This window comes from Chiloscyllium plagiosum, chromosome 31 (assembly GCF_004010195.1).
Source record: "Chiloscyllium plagiosum isolate BGI_BamShark_2017 chromosome 31, ASM401019v2, whole genome shotgun sequence".
Taxonomy (NCBI): Eukaryota; Metazoa; Chordata; class Chondrichthyes; order Orectolobiformes; family Hemiscylliidae; genus Chiloscyllium; species Chiloscyllium plagiosum.
Genome location: NC_057740.1, coordinates 39,465,767 through 39,486,629, shown reverse-complemented (window position 1 = coordinate 39,486,629; position 20,863 = coordinate 39,465,767). Strand labels below are relative to the sequence as shown.

Sequence of the window (20,863 nt, the reverse complement as noted above, 5' to 3'; positions counted from 1 at the left end):
TAAATTGGGAATTTGAAAATAACATACAACAAAACAAATCTGGAAATAAAAAGTGATGCTGCTGCTACTTAGGACAATAGACCATTCAGCCCCTCAAGACAGAGGTGGGAGATAGAGACAGAGAGAGAGACACAGACAGACAGACAGACTGGTGAAAGAGACAGAGACACACACACACACACACACACAGAGGTGGGACAGAGAGATGCACACAGAGCATGGGAGGGAGAGAGAGAAAGACACACACATATATATACACAGGAGGGGGGAAAAGAGAGATAGAGAGAGGGGGGGGGAAGAGAGAGAGAGAGAGGTGGGAGATAGCGAGACAGAGGTGGGAAATAGAGACAAAGAGAAGCAAAATTGAGAGGTTTCTGAGAGAGCTCAGCAACTGAATAGCGCAGACTACAACAAAAGGCAAGTCACCTTTTCAATTGGAGAAGTTCCTCTGGCAATATTTACTCCTCAATCAGCACTGCTGAAACAGATTATCTGGTCATGACCACATTGCTGTTTGCAGGATCTTGCTATGTAGAAATTGGCTGCTGAATTTCCTGGTTTGCTCCAGTGACTACACTTCAGAGAGGAACTTCACGCGGAGCAAACATGCCGAGGCCACGCCAGGTGCTATATATATATGCAAGCTCTTTCTTCCCTTTCATATTTGAGCCAACTGTCAGGCCAGGTCTAGGTGCAATTTGCCCTCAGTGGTCAGCATCAGGACAGGCTGCGATAATTGTACAAACATTGGGTGCAAGTGCCCTGCCTCCCAATCACGTCAAGACTGTTCAACAGCACCTGGGGTGGAAATCAGGGGCTGGCAAGCTCTCCTCTAACGAAGAAAAGATGCAAACATGTAGACTTCAAGAATGTTACGAGGCTAAATCAAATTGATTGCAGGTCCAGCCTGTCCTGCTTACCTGATTACTGTTGTTTTTAAAATGTGTAAGAGCTTCATAGAGGTGACAGTATGGTCTGGAGCGCTTTCCTTTTCCCACATAGAAGATGGAGCTGACAAAAGTGCGGAAACATTCCAAAGAGCTCAGAGTGTGACAGCGAACAGGCAGGTTCTTCGTGACCCTGGGAGTTGTTTGAGGAGAGAATGGGGGAGGGAGAGCACGATCAGAAAAGATTAAAAATAACTGTCAATTCAAAGTGGAGAAAGTAAGGACTGCAGATGTTGGAGAGTCCGAGTTGAAGAGTGTGGCACTGAAAAGAACAGCCAGTCAGGGAGCATCCGAGGAGGAGAGTTGACGTTTCGACCTTCCCGACGAAGGGCTTATGCCCAAAACGTCGACTCTCCTGCTCCTCAAATGTTGCCGGACTGGCTGTGCTTTTCCAGCACCATACTCTTCAACTGGTAACTCAAAAAGGAAAGTTCGCCAAACCTTAAATCCCTCAATTGTGAACAGATGAAAATTTCAAAATGGCCAAGTTAAATTGCCCGTAGTGTGCAGCGATGTGTAGGTTAGGTGCATTAGTCAGGGGAATTGTAGAGTAATAGTGTAGGAGAATGGGTATGGCTGGGATACTCTTCAGAGGGTCTTGTTGGATTTGTTGGTCCAAATAGAATCCCCACAGTGTGGACACAGACTATGAAACTAATACTGGCCCAGATCTTCCAATAGGAAGAAGAGTTATTGCAAGGAGTTAAAACCCTAGCGGATTGCCCTGGAAATTGGAACATGCCATTACCTTACCTCTGGAATCTTACTCTCAGTCCCCAACTCTAGGTTAGAGCAGAGACTTTGGAGGGTTCTTACTGACTTTGTTTAACAGTTATCCAAGAAAAATGAGAAGAATAAAGACCTGCTCCAACTAGTATGTACTTTTTAAATTGACAGCCCTTACATCCCCTCATAACACAATGACCTATCCGACCCAACCACACCCCCTCCACCTACCAAACCCAAACTTCCTCCAGTCACTCTCGCTTGCTGCCCTCTTCCTTGACCCCTTGCAACTCCCCAAGAACCCAACACCTTGTCCTGATCCTGAAGGCCACACCACTTAGCCAGACCCACCTCGAGAGCCCACAATACCTGTTCCCCATATCCTCAAAACACCACCATTGACCATCACCCTCTGCTTCCCATCATGAAGCTAACTTCAGTTGCAGTTTTCCAAATTGCCCTGGGTCCTATGGTCTCCTAGCTTCTTAACCAGCCTGCCATGCATGACTTGGCAAAGGCTCTTCTGACGTCCAAATAGACTACATAAACTGCACCACCCTCATCCACACACCTAGTCACCTCCTTGAAAAATTCTAATTTGACAGACATCATTTTCTCTTACTGAGCCAAGTCCTTGATGAATTTTTGCCTCTTCAAATGGAGATCAATTTTGGTCCTCCGTTTTTCCGAGAGTTTCCTGACTGCCAATGTTAGACTCACTAGTCTGCAGTTTCCTGGCTTATCCCTACCACTTTTCTTTAGTAGACCATAATCAGGCCACTCAGCCCACTGGGTCCGCTCTGTCATTCGACCATGGTGTTCATGTTTCTCAACCCCATCCTCCTGCCTTCTCCCTGTAAGTCTTGATCTCCTTATCAATCAAGGACCCATCTCTGTCTTCAATACACTCAAAGGCTTGGTTTCCACAGACTTCTTGGTAATGAGTTCCACAGATTCACCATGCACCAACTGAAGAAATTCCTCCATCTCAGTTCTACAGGGAAGTCCCTTCATTCTTGTGCCCTCAGGGCCTCGTCTCTCCTATAGTGGAAACATTTCCTCCATGTCCACTCTATCCAGGCCTCTCAATACTCTATAAGTTTCAATGAGATCCCCCTCTTATCCTTCTAAACTCCATAGAGTACAGACCCAGAGACCTCATCCACCCCTCACAATGACAAGCCTTTCATTCTCAGGATCATTGTGAACCTACTCCAGACCCCCTCCAATGCCAGCACTGCTGACAATATTCCAAACGCCGATACAACCTCAGCTGCTATACATCCCTGCGCTGGATTTGAAAATTGTCTGATCCCCTTCAGTGGTCTCCCTTACTTGGGTTACAGCTCAGCTGGGCCAGGGAATTTACCCACCTTCAAGCTGACTAAAACCACTATTACCTGTTCCCTCTCAATTAACATTTGGTCAAGTGTACCTACATCATCCTTCTCTAGCATGAGCACAGATACAGTGTACTCATTTAAAACCTCACCTACACCTTCGAATTCCCCACACAGATTGCCACTTTGGTCCCTACTCTCTCTCTGGTTATCTTCTTATTCCTAATAGATTTATAAACTGTATTTGGATTTTCCTTAATTTTACGCACCAGTATTTTTTCATGCCCCTCTTAACTCTCCTAATTTCTTCTTTAAATCAATGCTCTGCACTTTCTATTCTCCTCTGGGGCATCTGCCGCCCTGAGCCCTCAGTTATCTGCAAGAAGCTTCCTCCTTTTCCCCGTATCCAATAATCCAGTAGATCCCTTGGCATCCAGGGTTCCCTGCACTTGCTGGTCTCTCCCTCCAGCGTTATGGGAACATGTTGGCTCTGCACTCTCACTCTCTCCTTTCTGAAAGGCTGCCACTGCTTGGAGGGAGATGTAATGAGTAGCTGCTCTCAGTCCACTTTAGTCTGATCCTGTCTCACCACATTCAAATCAGCCTTCCCACAGTTCAGAACCTTTACTCCGGTTCATCTTTTGTCCTTCACTGTAACTATTTCAAATCTGACCAAGTTATGGTCATATTACCAAAATGCTCCCCCATTGACACTTCGACCAGTTGCACAGCTTCATTCCCTGAAAATAGTTCCAGCACTGGCCCCTCTCTTGTAGGACCTCCTATGGCGTAGAAAGTACTCCTGGACACCTTTTTAAAATTTCTATCATCTCTAAGCCCTTCACTCTTACCTGTCTATCCCAGTTAATATGGGGGAAGTTGAGACCAACTATTTTTACTACACTTTGAAATTTGACTACTTCTTTGTCCTTCTACCTCTCCCGAATTGTTTGGGAGTTGATAGCAATGTGACTGCACATTTTCATTTCTAAGTTCTACCTACACAGCCTCGGGTGACTATCTATATGGAGTATGTGCATTCTCCCTGTATCTGCATAGGTTTCCTCCGGGGGCTCCGGTTTCCTCCCACAATCCAAAGGTGCGCAGGTCAGGTGAACCGGCCGTGCTAAATTGGCCAGTGTTCAGGAATGGGTAGGTTGGGTGCATTAGTCAGGGGTTAAATGTAGGCAATGGGTCTGGGTAGGTTACTCTTCGGAGGGTCGGTGTGGACTTGTTGGGCCGAAGGGTCTCTTTCCACACTGTACAGAGTCTATGATCTATAAGGCCTCATTTGAGGAACCTTATTAGGTATTTTCCTTGCTTATTGTAGTAATTTACTACTTAATACTGACTTGCCTGAAGAGTTTATATCCAAGAATCATTAGCTGCCAATCCTACTTACTAAACCATGTCTCTGTGATCACAATGATAACATGTGTGTGTTAATCTACACCCTCAATACATCTGTCTTACAATACTCACTGCATTAGGATAAATACCATCTCATTTTACACTTTTAACTTTTGATTATCTTTGCCCTGCCTCCTAGACTGAATCGATTTTTCTTCCATATTGTTCTGAGCATCACCTCCTACTGTACTTCAGTCCACATTCCACTCATCTGCTGAAAGAGTTTAAACTCTCACTAATAGCATGAGCCCCAAACTCATCCACAATGATCTCATTCCAGTCCAGGCAAATCCTGTCAGACTCGAGCAGGTCCCAGCAAATTAAAGAAGGACGTAATAGGGAGAGGCTGAGCACTTTAGAGAGGAAACATCAGAGCTTGGGGCACTGGCAATCATACCTTCAGCCACCAATGATATTGTGATCAAAATCAGGGATGTGAAACTTCAGTTGCATGGATCAACTGGAAAAGTTGAATTCTTAGGTAAAAAGTTGAAAGGAAATGAAATTAAGTGTTCCAAACCATGAGAGTTCAAGAATGAGAGAAACATTTCACTGGTGGAACAGCCAAAAACCAGAGGATGATGGGATTGATGTAAATGGTAAGAAACATGGACAAGAGGGAAAATAATTGAGTGGTTAGGATCTGGAATGCCCTGCAAGGAATGAAAGAGGGGTGGATTAAATTTTGGCTTTCAAAAGGGAATTGGATTGTTTCCTGAAGATGAAAAGTGTATATATATTTATAGAGAACACAAGCTGGGCAAGTTGTTCTTGCAGCACACAGCACAATGGTGTGAATGGCTTTCTTCTGTGATTTAACTCATTGGGCTGATGTAATGTTAAAAGATTAAATTGGACTATCTCTCTGGACATTAATGTAATATTAAACTGCACTGACTGAACATTCTGAACATTGGGGATGACATTCATGCAGGAATGTGAATGACTGCCAACCCATTTCGACAATAATTCGCTACTACTCTCCTACATTATCAAAGAAAACTATCATTCAGCCCCTTCCATTCAGAAATGCTTTCACAGCCATCCCCCGAAGCTAGGACATTTCACACCTACATTGTCTTGGGGAATCACAGTCAGGAAATCAGCTACATAAAGATTCCCCAGAACTAGGGCATTTGCATTTCCGTTATCTCAGAGGATGATCTCATCCTACCATTGTACCTGGGGTAACGTGGTTATTGGTTGGGGGGGGGGGGACTGATTGGCCAGAGTATCTGTGAACATTACCAACTGACCTGTATAAAGGGGATGTGTTTCCAATGTTCGGGCCCTCTTTTGACTTGACTTTGCACGCCTGCGAGGAGGGGAGGGGGGGTTCAAAGGGAGTCACCAAGCTTATACAGGCTTTAACAAACTTTAACTGTTTGCAGAAGTTGGTGTGTGCGAATTGCATCTCATGTGTGAAACCTCGGGAAAAGAAGCTCACACTGACTATCATCCGGTCTGAGATCAGTAAACCCACCATAGATTAGGTACAAGATTTGGGATTTTGGGAATCCATGGTTGTAGTTCCTGGACCCAGAACATAGCAGAGAAGCCAGAAGACAGGCCAAGAAAACTACAGCCTCAAATATATCAAATCATGGCCAGGGGTTAAGGGATGCAGGGGGCTTTCACCTGAACCCCATCTCGTAAATGAAACACTCATCCCAAGGAGTGCCTTCTGAATGATCTTAAATCATCTTCATTCAGATTCAAATGAGTTTGGAGGTTAGAGCTGAGATCCCCAGACTGTATAGCAGAAGCTTTACTTTAAATCTAACCCTGTGTGGTCCCTATACTCAGAGTTAGATAGGGACAGTGTCGAGGCAGTTTTACTTTCATTCTGAAAGATTAGAGGTAGCTTTACTCAGCATCTAACCACGTACTGTCCCCACACTGGGAAAGTTGGGTAGGGACAATGTTGAGACAACTTTACAGAATACAGGGAACATTATCTTTGTATCTAACTCAGTTGTGCTGACAGTGTTTGATGGAACAGTGGTGAGGGGATTTATTTTCAGTTCAGAAGAGAAAAGAAAGCTCTAGATTTTCCGAGCTACCATCAGTTCTGAGGAAGGGTCACTTGACCAGAAATGGTAACTCTGATTTCTCTCCACAGATGTTGCCAGACCTGCTGAGCTTTTCCAGCAACTTCTATTTTTCTAAGCTCTACTTTCAGTTTAGAAGAATCTAATCCCTGTGCAGTGCCTGGACTGGGACCGTTTGAGGGGGACAGTGTAGAGGGCACTTTACTCTATCTGACCGTGCGCTGTCCCTGTCCTGGGAGAATTGATGCCAGCAACAGGCCCCTGATGTGGGGCTGCTCTATCCCGAAGCCTAGAACTTGTTAAACTTGATTTTAAGTTGAAGACTATGAAAGACTGTACCTGGGATCAAGGAGCAAGTAATTGAAGCTGGATTTGAGGAGGCCCTCCCTCCATTTCCGGTTCTGGTCTGGCTGCTCAAATTGCTGCACGAGAGCTAGTTCATCCTGACTGCAATCCGGGAAGATAAACATTTCCAAACTCTGACATAGCTCTGGACTGTAACCTGGATAACAGAAACAAAACCAATTAGCAGAGAGAAACTGGTCTGATAATTGCCTGAAACAAAATCTCCTTTACAGGTACAGAACTGGATTTAAGGTGATTGACAGAAGGTTTAGGAAAGACTACAGAGATTTATTTATTTTTTACACCCAATGGTGTCGGGATCTGGAACTGAAGGGATGGTCCGGACTGTGTCATCATATTTAAAAAAAAACTCTGATTTGCATTGGTAAGCGATGTAACAAACAATTTTACTGACTAAGATCTGGATGATGAAATTATACGACATTAGCTTCCAACAGTGGGCTGAATGGCCTCGTTCTGTACTGCGTATCTTTCGAAAAAGCAATTTTTGAAGCAGAAAGATGTCGCATTGACAGAAGACCAGCTCCATCTTATACACCCATTGAATTTCTTACACACCAAAAAGGAATAATTTTACAGTCAATTAAATAAAATTCACCTTTCTACTTTCACTGTTGCCATGTTGGAAACAGCAGTCAATTTGTGCTCAGTGACAATAACCAGTTAATGTGCCTTTATAAAAATAAAAAAATGTGATATGGGTTGAGGGATAAATGACAGTGAAAACTCCCCAGCTGTGCCTGTAGGATCTATCTTTATGCTCACATGAGAGCGCTGATAGGCCTCAGTTTAATATTTCATCTGACAGTATGGTCACTCCTTCAGGACTCTCTCAAGGAGAGGCCGCTGGAATTTGGTGCTCACATGTTAAGAAAGAGATGCGGTTCCATCTGACTGTGGGGTGAGTTTGCGATCCAGGACAGCACGTCTATGCAACTCTGTACAATGGGCTTGCTGTGTTTCTGTTGGGCAATTTAGAAAGACTCTGGATGCAAAGCTTAGACCTTGGCCATGATCCTCAGTCACAACAATAGTCATGATCAGAATTTCAAATCAACAGGGAAGGTTCGAGCGCCCAACTTACTTGCAGACTGTTCTGGCTTCCTGGGCAAGGGCTCCTTTCTGATCTTGTTCAGAGAATACAGATAAACCTTCCTGGTGAAGTCTGTCACAGGGCCAGGGTCTTCCCCATAGTCTTTGAGCAGCCTTCGGATCTGACTGTTGGACAGGAGTAGGAGGCTGGGAGACAATGTTGGCTGCTCGTTTTCTTTCTCCTCAGGACACAGCGTAGCACCGCTCTTGTAGGCCCTCCAGTCGTAGATGACGGTGTCCTCAGAGCCTGAGGTGCTCAGGTTCTCAGCGCTCATGTCTGTGCAAGGGTAACGGCGTTCTATGAACGTGTGGCCCTCCTTGGTGTCAGTGTACAGATATTCCACCGTTTCACCCTCATAACTGTTAACCGGACGGCCACCGGGAGACAGCTGCAGCTCCAGGTCGCCAGAGGGGCTTTGCCATTCCCCGTCGTGGTTTGGTATTTTTGAAAGACGCTGTGCGGCAGGCCACTTGGAGAAGCTGCACCTTTGGCCCAGGGTTCCCTGCTGCAAACCCATGTCCTCCAGCCTTGTGCTTTCACACACCTTGCCATCTAAGGAACAGTCACTGCCTTCATCCTCAGGGTCATCAGCTAACGGACACAGCGAGGAAGGGCGCGGGAAAGCACGGGACAACTCTGCAGCACCATTCACTCTGTGCTCCTGTTTCAATATTCTCAGCTCACTTGACGAATCATTATCTTGAGGAGAGTTACTGGACCTCCCTTGGCTGACGTCATCGGCTCTTCCGTAGGGCTGAGTGACCACTTGTTGCCCACTGGGTGGACACACACAACCATCTTGGCTGATCCCTCCACACTCAAGGTTTAGGGGACATGGTGCTGCTTGGTTTCTGTTACCGCCATTCATTACTCTTTTTATCTGGGTAGACTGTTTGTTGCTGATTGCATCATCCATTGGGGATGGAATGCGGTCGGTTCCTTTCTCACAGTTAGGATTTGGGAATGGCACAGTGTCAAAATCTGCATTTCCTGGTTCTGAGCACCAAGGGGCCAATGGTTGGACGGTCCCTTTCTCATGATCGTTACATCGAACGAAAGGAACCGTGTCAAAGTCTGCTTCTTCGCCATCCCAAGTGTGAGCAAAGGAGCAAGTTCCATCTTCATCCTCTGTGCCCTGGGAAACAGCAGAGCCGTGGCTGAGTGTGTCCAATGGACTTCTGGCACATACTGCTTGCTGCCTGCGAACTCGGCGAATTCTCCTGGGTGTGACGATGGTTTGCTCAAAAAGTGAGGAATTATAGCTCCTGGATGCGGAGTTGGCCAATCGACTCTTGGTGCGTGGAGTCACAAAAGGTGACAATCCGTTGCCGTCGAATTGCAGAGACAGCCCAGTCTCGTTTCCAAACTTGATGCCCTTCAGTAATTTTTCCAACGCTGTGTCACCATCTTCTTTCTCATCCCCAACTGACGAATATCCTTCAGTTAAACTCGTTTCAGTTTTGTTTCCCATGCTACTGTCAATGGAAGCAGAACCACTATGCGATGTTCCCAGGTTGGGTTCATCAGCTGAGACAATGGAAGAGGAGGATTTCTTGGTGGATGGCGTCAATAAACCTGGAAACTCCTCATCTCCCCTGTGGTCAGCAGGAACCTCTGCCATAAGCAACTCCATTTGCTTCCACTTGTGATTTTGGATGTTTGCACTCATGGCTAATGATACATCCAGTCTATTTTCATTATGGAGATTCACTGACTGTTTCAGGCTGCTCTGGGCTACAGTTGTCTGTTCCTCATTATTGCTGCTGCTTGTATTTACAGGCTCTGCCTGGGAACTCTGCAGGATGTCTCTGTTGCTTGTGTTGGTGACGTTGTCGAGATGACCTTTACCACAGTCACTACACTGCCTTCCAACACTTGGAGGGACCCAAGAGTCACACTCGCCATTCCTTCGCAAACGACTGTCCTTGCACATTCTTCCAATGAACTGGGAGTCTTTAAAAGGAACAGTCTGTAAATCTCTGGAGTGTACTATCTGGATGCCAACTGCTGTAACGTCACCTGTACATCCTGAAACAGACTCTTCCTGGTTTGGACCTGCCTGAGTTTCCCGCATCAAACAAGATTCTGTATCTGCCTGAACTCGCTCTGTGCTACGTGTCCGTTCACAGGTTCCAAATGCACTGGGGAAACACTCAGACCCACTTTCACAGCTACAGTAGAGGCTGCTTCCCCTGCTGGAAATGGAGATTGAAGCTTTTGAATCACCTCCTTCATGTTGGGCACAGTTGGCACTGGGAGGACACTCATCACCGACAGTCCCCATGGTGTGGCTGAAAGTATCTTCCAAGGGAACGGCAGTGGTTTTATCCAGTTCGTTTTGAGTGGTCGAATGTCTGTGTTCAAAGAGGTAGATGTGATCTGGTGAGGTTATGTCAATGCCTTTGCGTCTAGATGGATTTATTAAGAACTCAGAATCACAAAATTCTGTGTGTTTGGCGAGATCAAGCACGGTGCTTGACAGTGATTGGCTGGACTCGGGTCTTTCCTGTAAAGTGCACGTACAATCCAGTTCAGAAAGCCATTCTGTGTTAATGGAAACATTACCATCTTTAAAGACTTGCTTCTCTTTGTGTTGGGCACAGAGAGGTTCAGTTAGGAAGTACTCGCCTTCTGGGAGAAGATTGGTTGAGCTTTTCAATCTGTTGCTCCCAACTGGACACAGTTGAGAGGTGGACGGAGGCAAAAAGCTCTCATCATCAATGGAGGTGTCCAGCCCGTGGCTCAGAGCTGGAGGTGGCTGGGGAGCAGACATAGGGAAAAAGCCCTCATCATCCTGAAGGGTTAACTCTTGGCCAACTGATGTGTGGTACTCAGAGGAGTCAGTTCCAGAACTGTGTTCATGTGAAGCCAGCTTTTCAAACTTTCCATCTGTCCCCACATGGGTATTTGACAACATACAGTCATCAAGGGTTACTTCCACAGTTGCAATGACGTGATCTTTACCCTTGTCCTCAGCTATACCCCTACAATGCCCTCGTCCCTGAGGCTTCACTGTTCCTGATAGAGACTGGGGCCTCAGTGACTCAGACCAGATTGATGTGTCATCCCCTAAACGACTGCTCCTTGGGTTTATTTCCGTCAGGTAGCTGCGTGGTTTTTCACGGATTGCACTGGGGTCACTGACACTGAGCGCAGACCAGCTGAGTGTTGCGGATCGCTGGGGTCTGCGGACTGGATGTAATTCGTCATTTCTTCCAGGAAGTGCGTCCACTTTGTGTCTTTCGGTGATGCCGAACACAACAGGGTCAGCGAAGAAATGAAATCCGCTGCTGAGTCTTCGATAGGAGACTGCAAGAACCCAGAAAGCAGAACCAAGCAGTTAGTAACATTCAAAATAAACCTGACCCACACACCTTGGCTTTTTGCTTGTTTCACACCAGCACTGATAGGATCATGAGGAACAGGCTAGTCAGCTCTTTGATTATGCTCTTCCATCCAATAATAAGATAATAATAAGATGTAACAGTGGCCTTGCTTCCTCCCTGCCCCCTCATCACCTCCCCACAACCTGGACTCCCTTCCAGATCAAAACCTGGTCTAATACAGACATCAATATATTCAATGAGCCAGCCTCCACTGGTCACTGGGGAAGAGCAATCTAGAGGTCAGCCACCCTCACAGAAAGCAATCCTTCTCATCGCCGTCTTGAATGGGAGAACCCTTTATTTTTAATTTGAGATAAACAGGGGTGGCATGGTGGCTAGCACTGCTGCCTCACAGCGCCAGGGACCTGGGTTCGATTCAAGCCTCGGGCAACTGTCAGTGTGGAGTTTGCACATTCTCCCAGTGTCTGCGTGGGTTTCCTCTGGGTACTGCGGTTTCCTCCCACAATCCAAAGATGTGCTGGTCAGGTGAATTAACCATGCTAAATTGCCCGTAGTGTTCAGGGATGCTTAGGTTAGGTGCATTGGTCAGGGGTAAATATAGGGTAATACTGTGGGGGAACAGGTTAGGGTGGGTGTGGACTTGTTGGGTCGAAGGGACTGGTTCCACGCTGTAGGGATTCTATGATTCTAAAAGATTTCTAATCAGTACAGCAATCAATGGTAAGGAGGAAAGTGCCGTTGAGGATTATCCAATCAGCCACAGTCTCATTGAGAGGCACAGCAGACTCACTGGGCTGAATGGCCTACTTCTGCTCTTATGTCTTATGGCCCAAACTGTCCCAGGTTCTAACGATCTCCACAAGAACAACCACCCTCTCAGCATCTAACTAAACATTAGTGCTGCATCAATGTCTTCACCATTTCCTTCTCGAGAAGGGGAAACACTGGGCGAAGAGAGAATTGAGCCGGGTTTGGATGAGATTTGTTTTCATTGTTCAGCTGGCAATCTTTGAATTTCAAACATTTGATTCAAATCATTTACCCTTGTCAGGAATTAACTGGAGTTCTAAATTCTCCCTGACATTGCTCACTTGATTGAGTTTTCTGAAGAAGTAACAAGAGAAGATTGATGAGGGCAGAGCGATAGATGTGATCTAGATGGACTTCAGTAAGGCATTCGACAAGGTTCCCCATGGGAGACTGATTAGCAAGGTTAGATCTCATGGAATACGGGGAGAACTAGCCATTTGGATACAGAACTGGCTGAAAGGTAGAAGACAGAGGGTGGTGGTGGTGGAGGGTTGTTTTTCAGACTGGAGGCCTGTGACCAGTGGAGTGCCACAAGGATCGGTGCTGGGTCCACTACTTTATGTCATTTACATAAAGTTACAGTTAGTAAGTTTGCAGATGACACCAAAATTGGAGGTGTAGTGGACAGCGAAGATGGATACCTCCGATTACAACAGAATCTTGACCAGATGGGCCAATGGGCTGAGAAGTGGCAGATGGAGTTTAATTCAGATAAACGCGAAGTGCTGAATTTTGGGAAAGCAAATCTTAGCAGGACTTATACACTTAATGGTAAGGTCCGAGGGAGTGTTGCTGAACAAAGAGGCCTTGGAGTGCAGGTTCATAGCTCCTTGAAAGTAGAGTCACAGGTAGATAGGATAGTCAAGGCGGCATTTGGTATGCTTTCCTTTATTGGTCAGAGTATTGATTACAGGGGTTGGGAGGTCATGTTGCAGCTGTACAGGACATTGGTTAGGCCACTGTTGGAACATTGCGTTCAATTCTGGTCTCCTTCCTATCGGAAAGATGTTGGGAAACTTGAAAGGGTTCAAAAAAGATTTACAAGGATGTTGCCAGGGTTGGAGGATCTGACCTACAGGGAGAGGCTGAACAGGCTGGGGCTGTTTTCCCTGGAGCGTCGGAGGCTGAGGGGTGACCTTATAGGGATTTACAAAATTATGAGGGGCATGAATAGGGTAAATACACAAAGTCTTTTCCCTGCGGTGGGGGAATCCAGAACTAGGAGGGCACAGGTTTAGGGTGAGAGGGGAAAGATATAAAAGAGACCTAAAGGGCAACTTTTTCCACACAGAAGGTGGTATGTGTACGGAATGAGCTGCCAGAGGAAGTGGTGGAGGCTGGTACAATTGCAACATTTAAGAGGCATTTGGATGGGTATATGAATAGGAAGGGTTTGGAGGGACATGGGCCGGGTACTGGCAGGTGGGACTAGATTGGGTTGGGATATCTGGTCAGCATGGACGGGTTGGACCGAAGGGTCTGTTTCCATGCTGTACATCTCTATGAATCTATGTTAAATTTGCTACGTAAATGCAAGTTGTTGTTGTAAACCTCATGTCCCTGCTTGCGACAACTGTCTGTGTGGCCCCAAAGGAGCCAAAAAAGTGGCTTGCAAACCTCAGCCCAGGAATCCCTCAAGGATCCAGGAGGAAGAAAGAATTTAAGACAATACCGAGGGCTATTGAAGGGGATAGCAAATGACAGCAGCAGCAAAATTAACGGGGAAATGTTTGAACTTTTAATGTTAAGGGAAAATATTAAAATTAATTCAGTTCAGATGGAAAACAATGATAGTTTGGCACTGTGAGGATTACAGACCACCAAGAATTGCTGTGAAATGTCAGCGTTTCCAAAACAAAAAAAAAAGACTCTTTCCTTTCATCCAACTGAAATTTATATGAAAAGAACTGAAGTCTGTCTGTTGGCTAACGGTCCAAAGAAAATGGGTTTGATTCATTTTCAGCATGATTCATAGAATCCATAGTGTGGAAACAGGCCATTCGGCCCACACAGACTATACCAACTCTCTGAAGAGCACCCCACCCAGACTCACCCCCTTAACCCTATCCCTGCAACCTCTACGGCCACATCCCATAATTCATTTTCAACTTGGCAACCTCACTCAAATAGTAGAGGTGTTCAGAAGTGGTAACATGATAGTATGGGATGAAGCTAGGTTGGAATGGTATAATTGGTGCAATAGGCATGCATTGAGTCTCTGCCAAAATTAAATCCTCCCTCCCTCTCTCCACTAAATTGAGGGGTATACCATATCATTGAATCATACAAAATTCAGAAAATAGTTGGGCAAGGTAGATGCGGCAAGTATGTTTCCCCTCACTGAGGAGCCTGGAACCAGGATCAGAATAAGGGGTAGGCCATTTCAGACAAGTACATTTCCTCACTCAATGGGTGGTGAACCTTTGGAACGCTCAGTGGAAGCTCAGTCACGGACAGTGTTCAGAGACGGATACCTTTCTAGATGCTGATGACTTCAACAGATATGGGGATAATTCAGGACATTGGCATTGAGGCAAGTGATCAGTCACATGTAGGATGGCAGAACAGGCTCGAGGGGTTGAATGGCCTATTCCTTTCCATATTTTCTTAGTTAGGAAAGACTGAACAGGATGGTGCTCTAGTTTGGAGAAAACAGAGAGATGACCTGATAGCAGTTTTTAAGACCATGGATGGGTTTGATAGGGTAGATATAGAGAAAAAGGAGACCCAAACTAGGCAACAAAAGTACAATAAATTCAATAGAGAATTTAGGGGAATCTTGAGAGATGAGGTCATAGAACAGATGACCTCCAGGATTGGTAGAGGTGAATATCAGAAATAAAACTAGAGAAGACAACTGGCAGCAAGAAATAGAAGGATATGTTGATGGGGTTAAATAACGCAGGGCAGGAGGTGGTACACATGGTGGATCAACACCAGCATGGACCTGTTGGGCAAAATGGCCTATTTCTGTGTTGTAGACATTTTATGGTACCATTATCCTGAATTACTTCGGAAAACAATCATAACTTGAGCAGAGTCTGTTAATAACAGGGCAGACTGGGGAATGCACCTCCAGATTGTTTCACACCAAATTATACACATAACCACGGACCATCTGGTAAAGGGTTTGAAAACAATGGTGAAAGAGAATCGGATTCTCACCATATTGGTATGTGGGAGGCTCTTCCTCTGTATTCTCCGGCAGACTGTCACGGTAATACTCCTGGAGAATCTGACAACATTTCACATTTCCTTGCTCCTCAGCAAGATCCTGGGCCCTCAGTCTGTCCTAGACGTTAAATTAAAACAGAGAATGATGTCAAGGGTTGCATACCTGACAACAGGATACACAAAGAGAGTTCAAAGAAACATTTCAACTCATGTGTTGCAAAGTTTTCTGTAGGCCACACTTTCCGATAGGTTTCTTGGAGGGAGGTTCTCCCACATTTCTCCTCTTTTCACGTGAAAAGCTACTTCTTATTTCCAATTTGAACAGACTGAACTCTAATTTTAAGACCATGTACATTTGCTTTGGTTTCCATCATCTGTGGAACTAGCTTCTGTGTTCATCTTCTACATTAACTAGACAGCATAGGTTTAAGGTGAGAGGGGAAAGATTTAGAACGGACCTGAGGGGCAACTTTTTCAGACAGAGGGTGGTGTGTGTATGGAATGAGTTGCCAGAGGAAGTGCTGGAGGCTGGTACAATTAGAACATTTAAAAGACATCTGGATGGGTACAGGAATAGGAAGCATTTAGAGGGATATGGACCAAATGCTAGCAAATGGGACTAGATGAATTTAGGATAGTTGGTTGACGTGGACAAGTTGGACCAAAGGGTCTGTTTCCACACTGTACTGTTTTATGACTCGATTTAACGTTTCAACACCTCAAGTAGATGACCGAAACAAATTTCCAATATCGAGTCATTTATCCCATTGCCATTTGCGGGACCTTGCAGTGTGTGCACTGTCTGCAAATGTTCTCAGAGTAGAGAATTCTGGGATTTATAAACAGAAGGAGAGTTCAAAAGCAAAGAGCATTGTAGGTGAAACTTCATAAAACACCAGTTCAGCCTCAACTGGAATATTGTGCCGCACTTTTGGAAGGTGGTGAAGGCTTCAGGGAGGGTACAGAAGAGATTCACGAGGATGGTTCAAGGATGAGACATTTCAGAAATTGGTGAAATTGGGGTTGTTTCCTTTCGTGAAAAGCATTTGAATGTAGGCAATAAGACTTCAGAGCAGAAGGCGGCCATTCGGCCCACTGAGTCTACTCCAACATTCAGTGAGGTCATCACTGACCTGATAATCCTCAACTCCACTTTCCTGCCTTATCCCCATAACCCTTGATTCTCTTACTGAGTTAAAAAAAAATTGTTTATTTCAACCTTGAACTTACTTCAAAACCCAGCCTCAACAGCACTCTGCAATAAAGAGTTCCACAGATTCACAAGTCTCAGAGAAGGAATTCCTCCTCACCTCTGTTTTTAAATGTGTGCCTACATATTCTGAATTATTTCCTCTGGTCTAGGCTCTCCCAAAAAGGTGAATCAACCTGTCTGCATTTATCCTGCCAAGCTATCGATGAATCTTTTATAGTTTACGATGAGATTCGGTAGAGACATTGAAAATCAGGAGAGGTCCAGACAGCATACAAAGGATGAAACGTTCCTCATCTTTAGCAGTTGAGAATCCCAAGATACGAAGTCAAGGTGGATTGGGAAAGAACCAAAGGCAACAAGAGGAAAATTGTGCTGATCAAGCGAGGTGTTTGAACCTGGGACGCACTGCTTTAAAGATTGGTGAGTGAGATTCAATCATGGGTTTCAGTTGGGTATTATCTGCACAGATAAAATTTGCAGAAATAGATTTGCAGGAATAAGGCGGCACGGTGGCTCAGTGGTTAGCATCGCTGCCTCACAGCGCCAGAGGCGTGGGCTCAATTGCACCCTCGGGCAACTGTCTGTGTGGAGTTTGCACATTCTCCATGTGTCTGCATGGGTTTCCTCCCACAGTAAAAAGATGTACAGGTTAGGTGGATTGGCCATGCTAAATTGCCCTGTAGTATCAAGGGATCTGCAGATTAGATGGGTTAGCCTTGGGAAATGCAGAGTTGTAGGGATTGGGTGGATCTGGGTGGGATATTCTTTGGAGGTTGATGGTGTGTGGCCTGCTTCCACACCACAGGGGTTCTATGAGATGGGGGTGGAATGAACCAGATTGAGCTTGCAAAAAAAAAAAATTACACGGACACAATGCACTGAATGGCCTCTTTTTGTGTTGTAACACACCAAAATTCTATCAAATACATTTTAGGACTCAAAAATAACTTACTGGCCTTTTCCTATTTCCAACAGCCACAGAAAGTGGTGGAGAATTATAGAACAAACTGTACAGACATATCCAAGGTGGATAAATGAACGAGCTGTTAAACTGACCTGATTCCTCCTGCTTTTCCACATAGCCCTGCAAACCTTGCCCCAACAAGTATTTACTTCATTTCCTTTCAAGCAGCACATTACAGATCATAACAATTTACTGACTTGAATTTCTCAGTTCCATTTTAGTTCTTTTGTCAATTATCTTGAATGTGTATTCAGCTAAACAAACTCCCTGCCAGTGGAAACGGGCATAAACACAAAGTCCTTTCGTCCTTAATGCACAATGGAGGTTGCAGCTTCCTATATCTAATGGGAAATAGGGGATGGAGAGAAGCCCCACTAGTTTGTGGGGGAGAACAGCTCCTTTACTCATTTACCTGATCCTGGAGAGTAGGGTCTGCTCCACTTCTCAGCAACAGTTTCAAACTCTTGACGCAGCCCCAGGAGGCAGCTACATGCAATGGAGTGAGACCTTCAGTGGATCTACAGAATTAAAGATCGGCTAAGGATTGAATTTCCAAACTTTACAATCACGTCAGTTTGCTCACAGTCTGCACTAACACAATGCAATGTCACCAGGCTTTCATTGTACAACATTAGCAGCTACAGGACAATCTCTGTATAACTCTGGGTTGAAATAATGGTGTATACAGACCATTCATTGCTGACTGTGCAAATAGCAATGACTAAACTGACTGTACACAGAAGCAGGTCATTCAGTATTAAAATATACTGCAGAACCAATTTAAACAGCAAGGAATTCTGCACAAAGTGATATGATAGTAATAACATATGGACTATTGATATTTATGTCCCATTGTGGATATTACTACCTGGGACTTGCATGGACTGAAAAGGAACACCATGGACTTAAAATGGTCACATCAATCAGCTGACCACAGGTTAGCGAAGTTTCATGAGATGAATGTGGAATATACAAAGCTGTCTGAATCAAAATGAATATTTTATCAAAAGTAATTGAAACCTTTCAAAAAATACATTCACAGGATGTGGGTGTCACTAATTACCTAGGAGTAGTGAAATGTCTGGAGTCACATATAGACCAGACTGGGTAAGGATGGCAGTTTCCTTCCCTAAAGGATATTAGTAAACCAGATGGGTTTTCCTGACAATCAACAACAGTTTCATGGTCATCATTAGACCCCTAATTCCAGATATTTATTGAATTTAAATTCTACCATGGCAGGATTTGAACCTGGGTCCCCAGAACATTACCAGAGCCTCTGGTTTAACAGTCTAGCAATTATACCACTAGGCCACACAGTCATGCATAGAGAAACACATCTCCTATGTTGTCTTACACCTAAATGATAAGTCTCATATATTGGAGATGGAAGATCTCAGGTGAAATCATCAAGCTTGGAAATGATTAACTTATATTGAAAAATACAGCAAAAAACAACTGTATTGTAGAGAGCTGTCTTTATAGAGCTGAGGAGGTGGATTTGTAATTGCAACAAACTGGACAATGTGTCCTCTCAGTTTAAGAAAGTGTCCAGTGAGAGTCGATTAAAAAGAAACTCCAGTACAGAGAACACAACTATTTAACCAGAAATACTTGTTACTGCTAATTATAAAAGACACTGATTAAAATCAAGGTGTCACATTAAAAACATGTGTCTCAAGGATCCTAAGGGCTGTAAACAGTATAGTCCTTTCATTTTCCTTTTGTAGTGAACACTTAAACCCTTTTTGACTTTGTACTTGCTTGATGCCACACCTTTAGTATTTTTCTTAGGGTTAGCTAATAATAAAGTAGTTCCTTTTGTCATTCAAGAACGCCCAGCATTTGACTCCTTACTAATCCAGTAAACAGTGGGCTTATGTTAGAGAGACATATAGCATCACAGTAAAAGAACTTAAACCTCTGCTGTGACTACCAGAGGTCAAAAAGAAGGGAGTCTTTTCAGCCTCTCTCTCCTGGTCATAACAGGATTAACTCTTGCCCTATCCCCACACTATCTATCCATCATCTCCAAGGCACAACTCAGGACTGTGATTGAATATTCTCCGCTGGCCTTTCAATGGGAAATATTGTAAAAATGTCTTTTATTGCAGACGGACAGAGAAACAACAGCACGTTGAAAATTGACACCTTGCCTCTGTAAGAAAGTCTGCACATTAAGCTACTGCAACAAAATGCCACTAACCTGACATTGGGATTTGCCCCGTGCTGAAGTAGTAGTTTTAAACATCGAATTCCACCTTCTGTGTCCTTCCCAGCTGCTAGGTGTACAGCTGCTACTCCCTCAGGTAAGACCAGGTTGGGGTTAGCACTCTCCTTCAGCCACCTCTCTAAGGAACTGAGAGGACAGACTAACATTAATGCAATCTAAAGGGCACAACGGCATCATCAGACAACATTGGAGACATATTTGGAAGATTATGTCAACTACCCTGGACACCCTCAAACTAAGAGCTGGAAAACTCTAAATGTTTGTGGACATCACAGCCAAGTTTCAAATTATCCTCACCTGACACACAATTTGCATTTATATAACACCTTTAAAACAGTAAAATATCCTCAGGTGCTTCAAAAAGCATTAGAAACATTTGACACAAAACCATACAAGGAGATAGTTAGGCAGGTGACCTAACATTTGGTAAAAAAAGGGTACGTTTTATCATTGAATCCCTACAGTGTCGAAACAGGCCATTTGGCCCAACAAGTCCACACTGACCCTCTGAAGAGTAACCTACCCAGACCCATTCCCCAACACTATTACTGTACACTTACCGCTGACTAATGCAGCTAACCTACACATCACTGAATCACGATGGACAATTTAGCATGGTTAATTCACCTAACCTGCACATCTTTTAGGTCATGGGAGGAAACTAGACCACCCAGAGGAAATCCACGCAGACTCAGGGAAAATGTGCAAACTCCACACAGTCACCCAAGGCTGGATTTGAACCTCGGTCCCTGGTGCTGAGAGGCAGCAGTACTAACCACTGAGCTACCATGCTCCAGTATTTCCTGAAAGGAGGCTTACAAGAATAGTTCCAGGGATGGAAAACTTCAGTTATTGGGAAAGGTTGGGATTGTTTTCTTTGGAGAGAAGACATTTGAGAGAAATCATCATGAGGGTTCTGGAAAAAGTGGATAGAGAGATTGTTCCCACTTGTCAAAGAACCAAGAACAGAGGATGCAGGTTTAAAATGTTTTGCAAAAGCAGCAAATATAAGGGGAAAAAAAACACTTTTCCATAGCAAATAGTTAGGGCTTGAAGGGGTTCCATTAGTTGGATGGACAGCTACTTCATGACAGAGTAATGCTGATAACATGGGTTCAATTTGGGAGAAGATTTGTAGTTTGGGTGCTCGTTGTCGTGGTTCTGTTCACCGAGCTGGGAATTTGTGTTG

At 44.6% G+C, this 20,863-nt stretch overlaps 1 protein-coding gene across 4 annotated transcripts in view; it reads right to left on the bottom strand.

Moving 5' to 3' along the window:
• The window catches only part of ankle1 (ankyrin repeat and LEM domain containing 1), a 35,657-nt gene that overhangs the window by 3,528 nt on the left and 11,266 nt on the right, over positions 1 to 20,863 (bottom strand). For 2 of the 4 annotated variants that reach the window (XM_043721438.1, XM_043721437.1), the window contains exons 2-7: positions 19,648 to 19,800; positions 17,854 to 17,959; positions 15,256 to 15,382; positions 7,925 to 11,242; positions 6,814 to 6,976; positions 921 to 1,080 (exon numbers count right to left, since the gene is read on the bottom strand). In XM_043721438.1, coding sequence (XP_043577373.1) covers positions 921 to 1,080; positions 6,814 to 6,976; positions 7,925 to 11,242; positions 15,256 to 15,382; positions 17,854 to 17,959; positions 19,648 to 19,800 — 4,027 coding nt within the window. Of the gene's footprint in view, positions 1 to 920; positions 1,081 to 6,813; positions 6,977 to 7,924; positions 11,243 to 15,255; positions 15,383 to 17,853; positions 17,960 to 19,647; positions 19,801 to 20,863 lie in introns of those variants that run through there. The other 2 variants (XM_043721440.1, XM_043721439.1) reach the window with 2 other exon arrangements.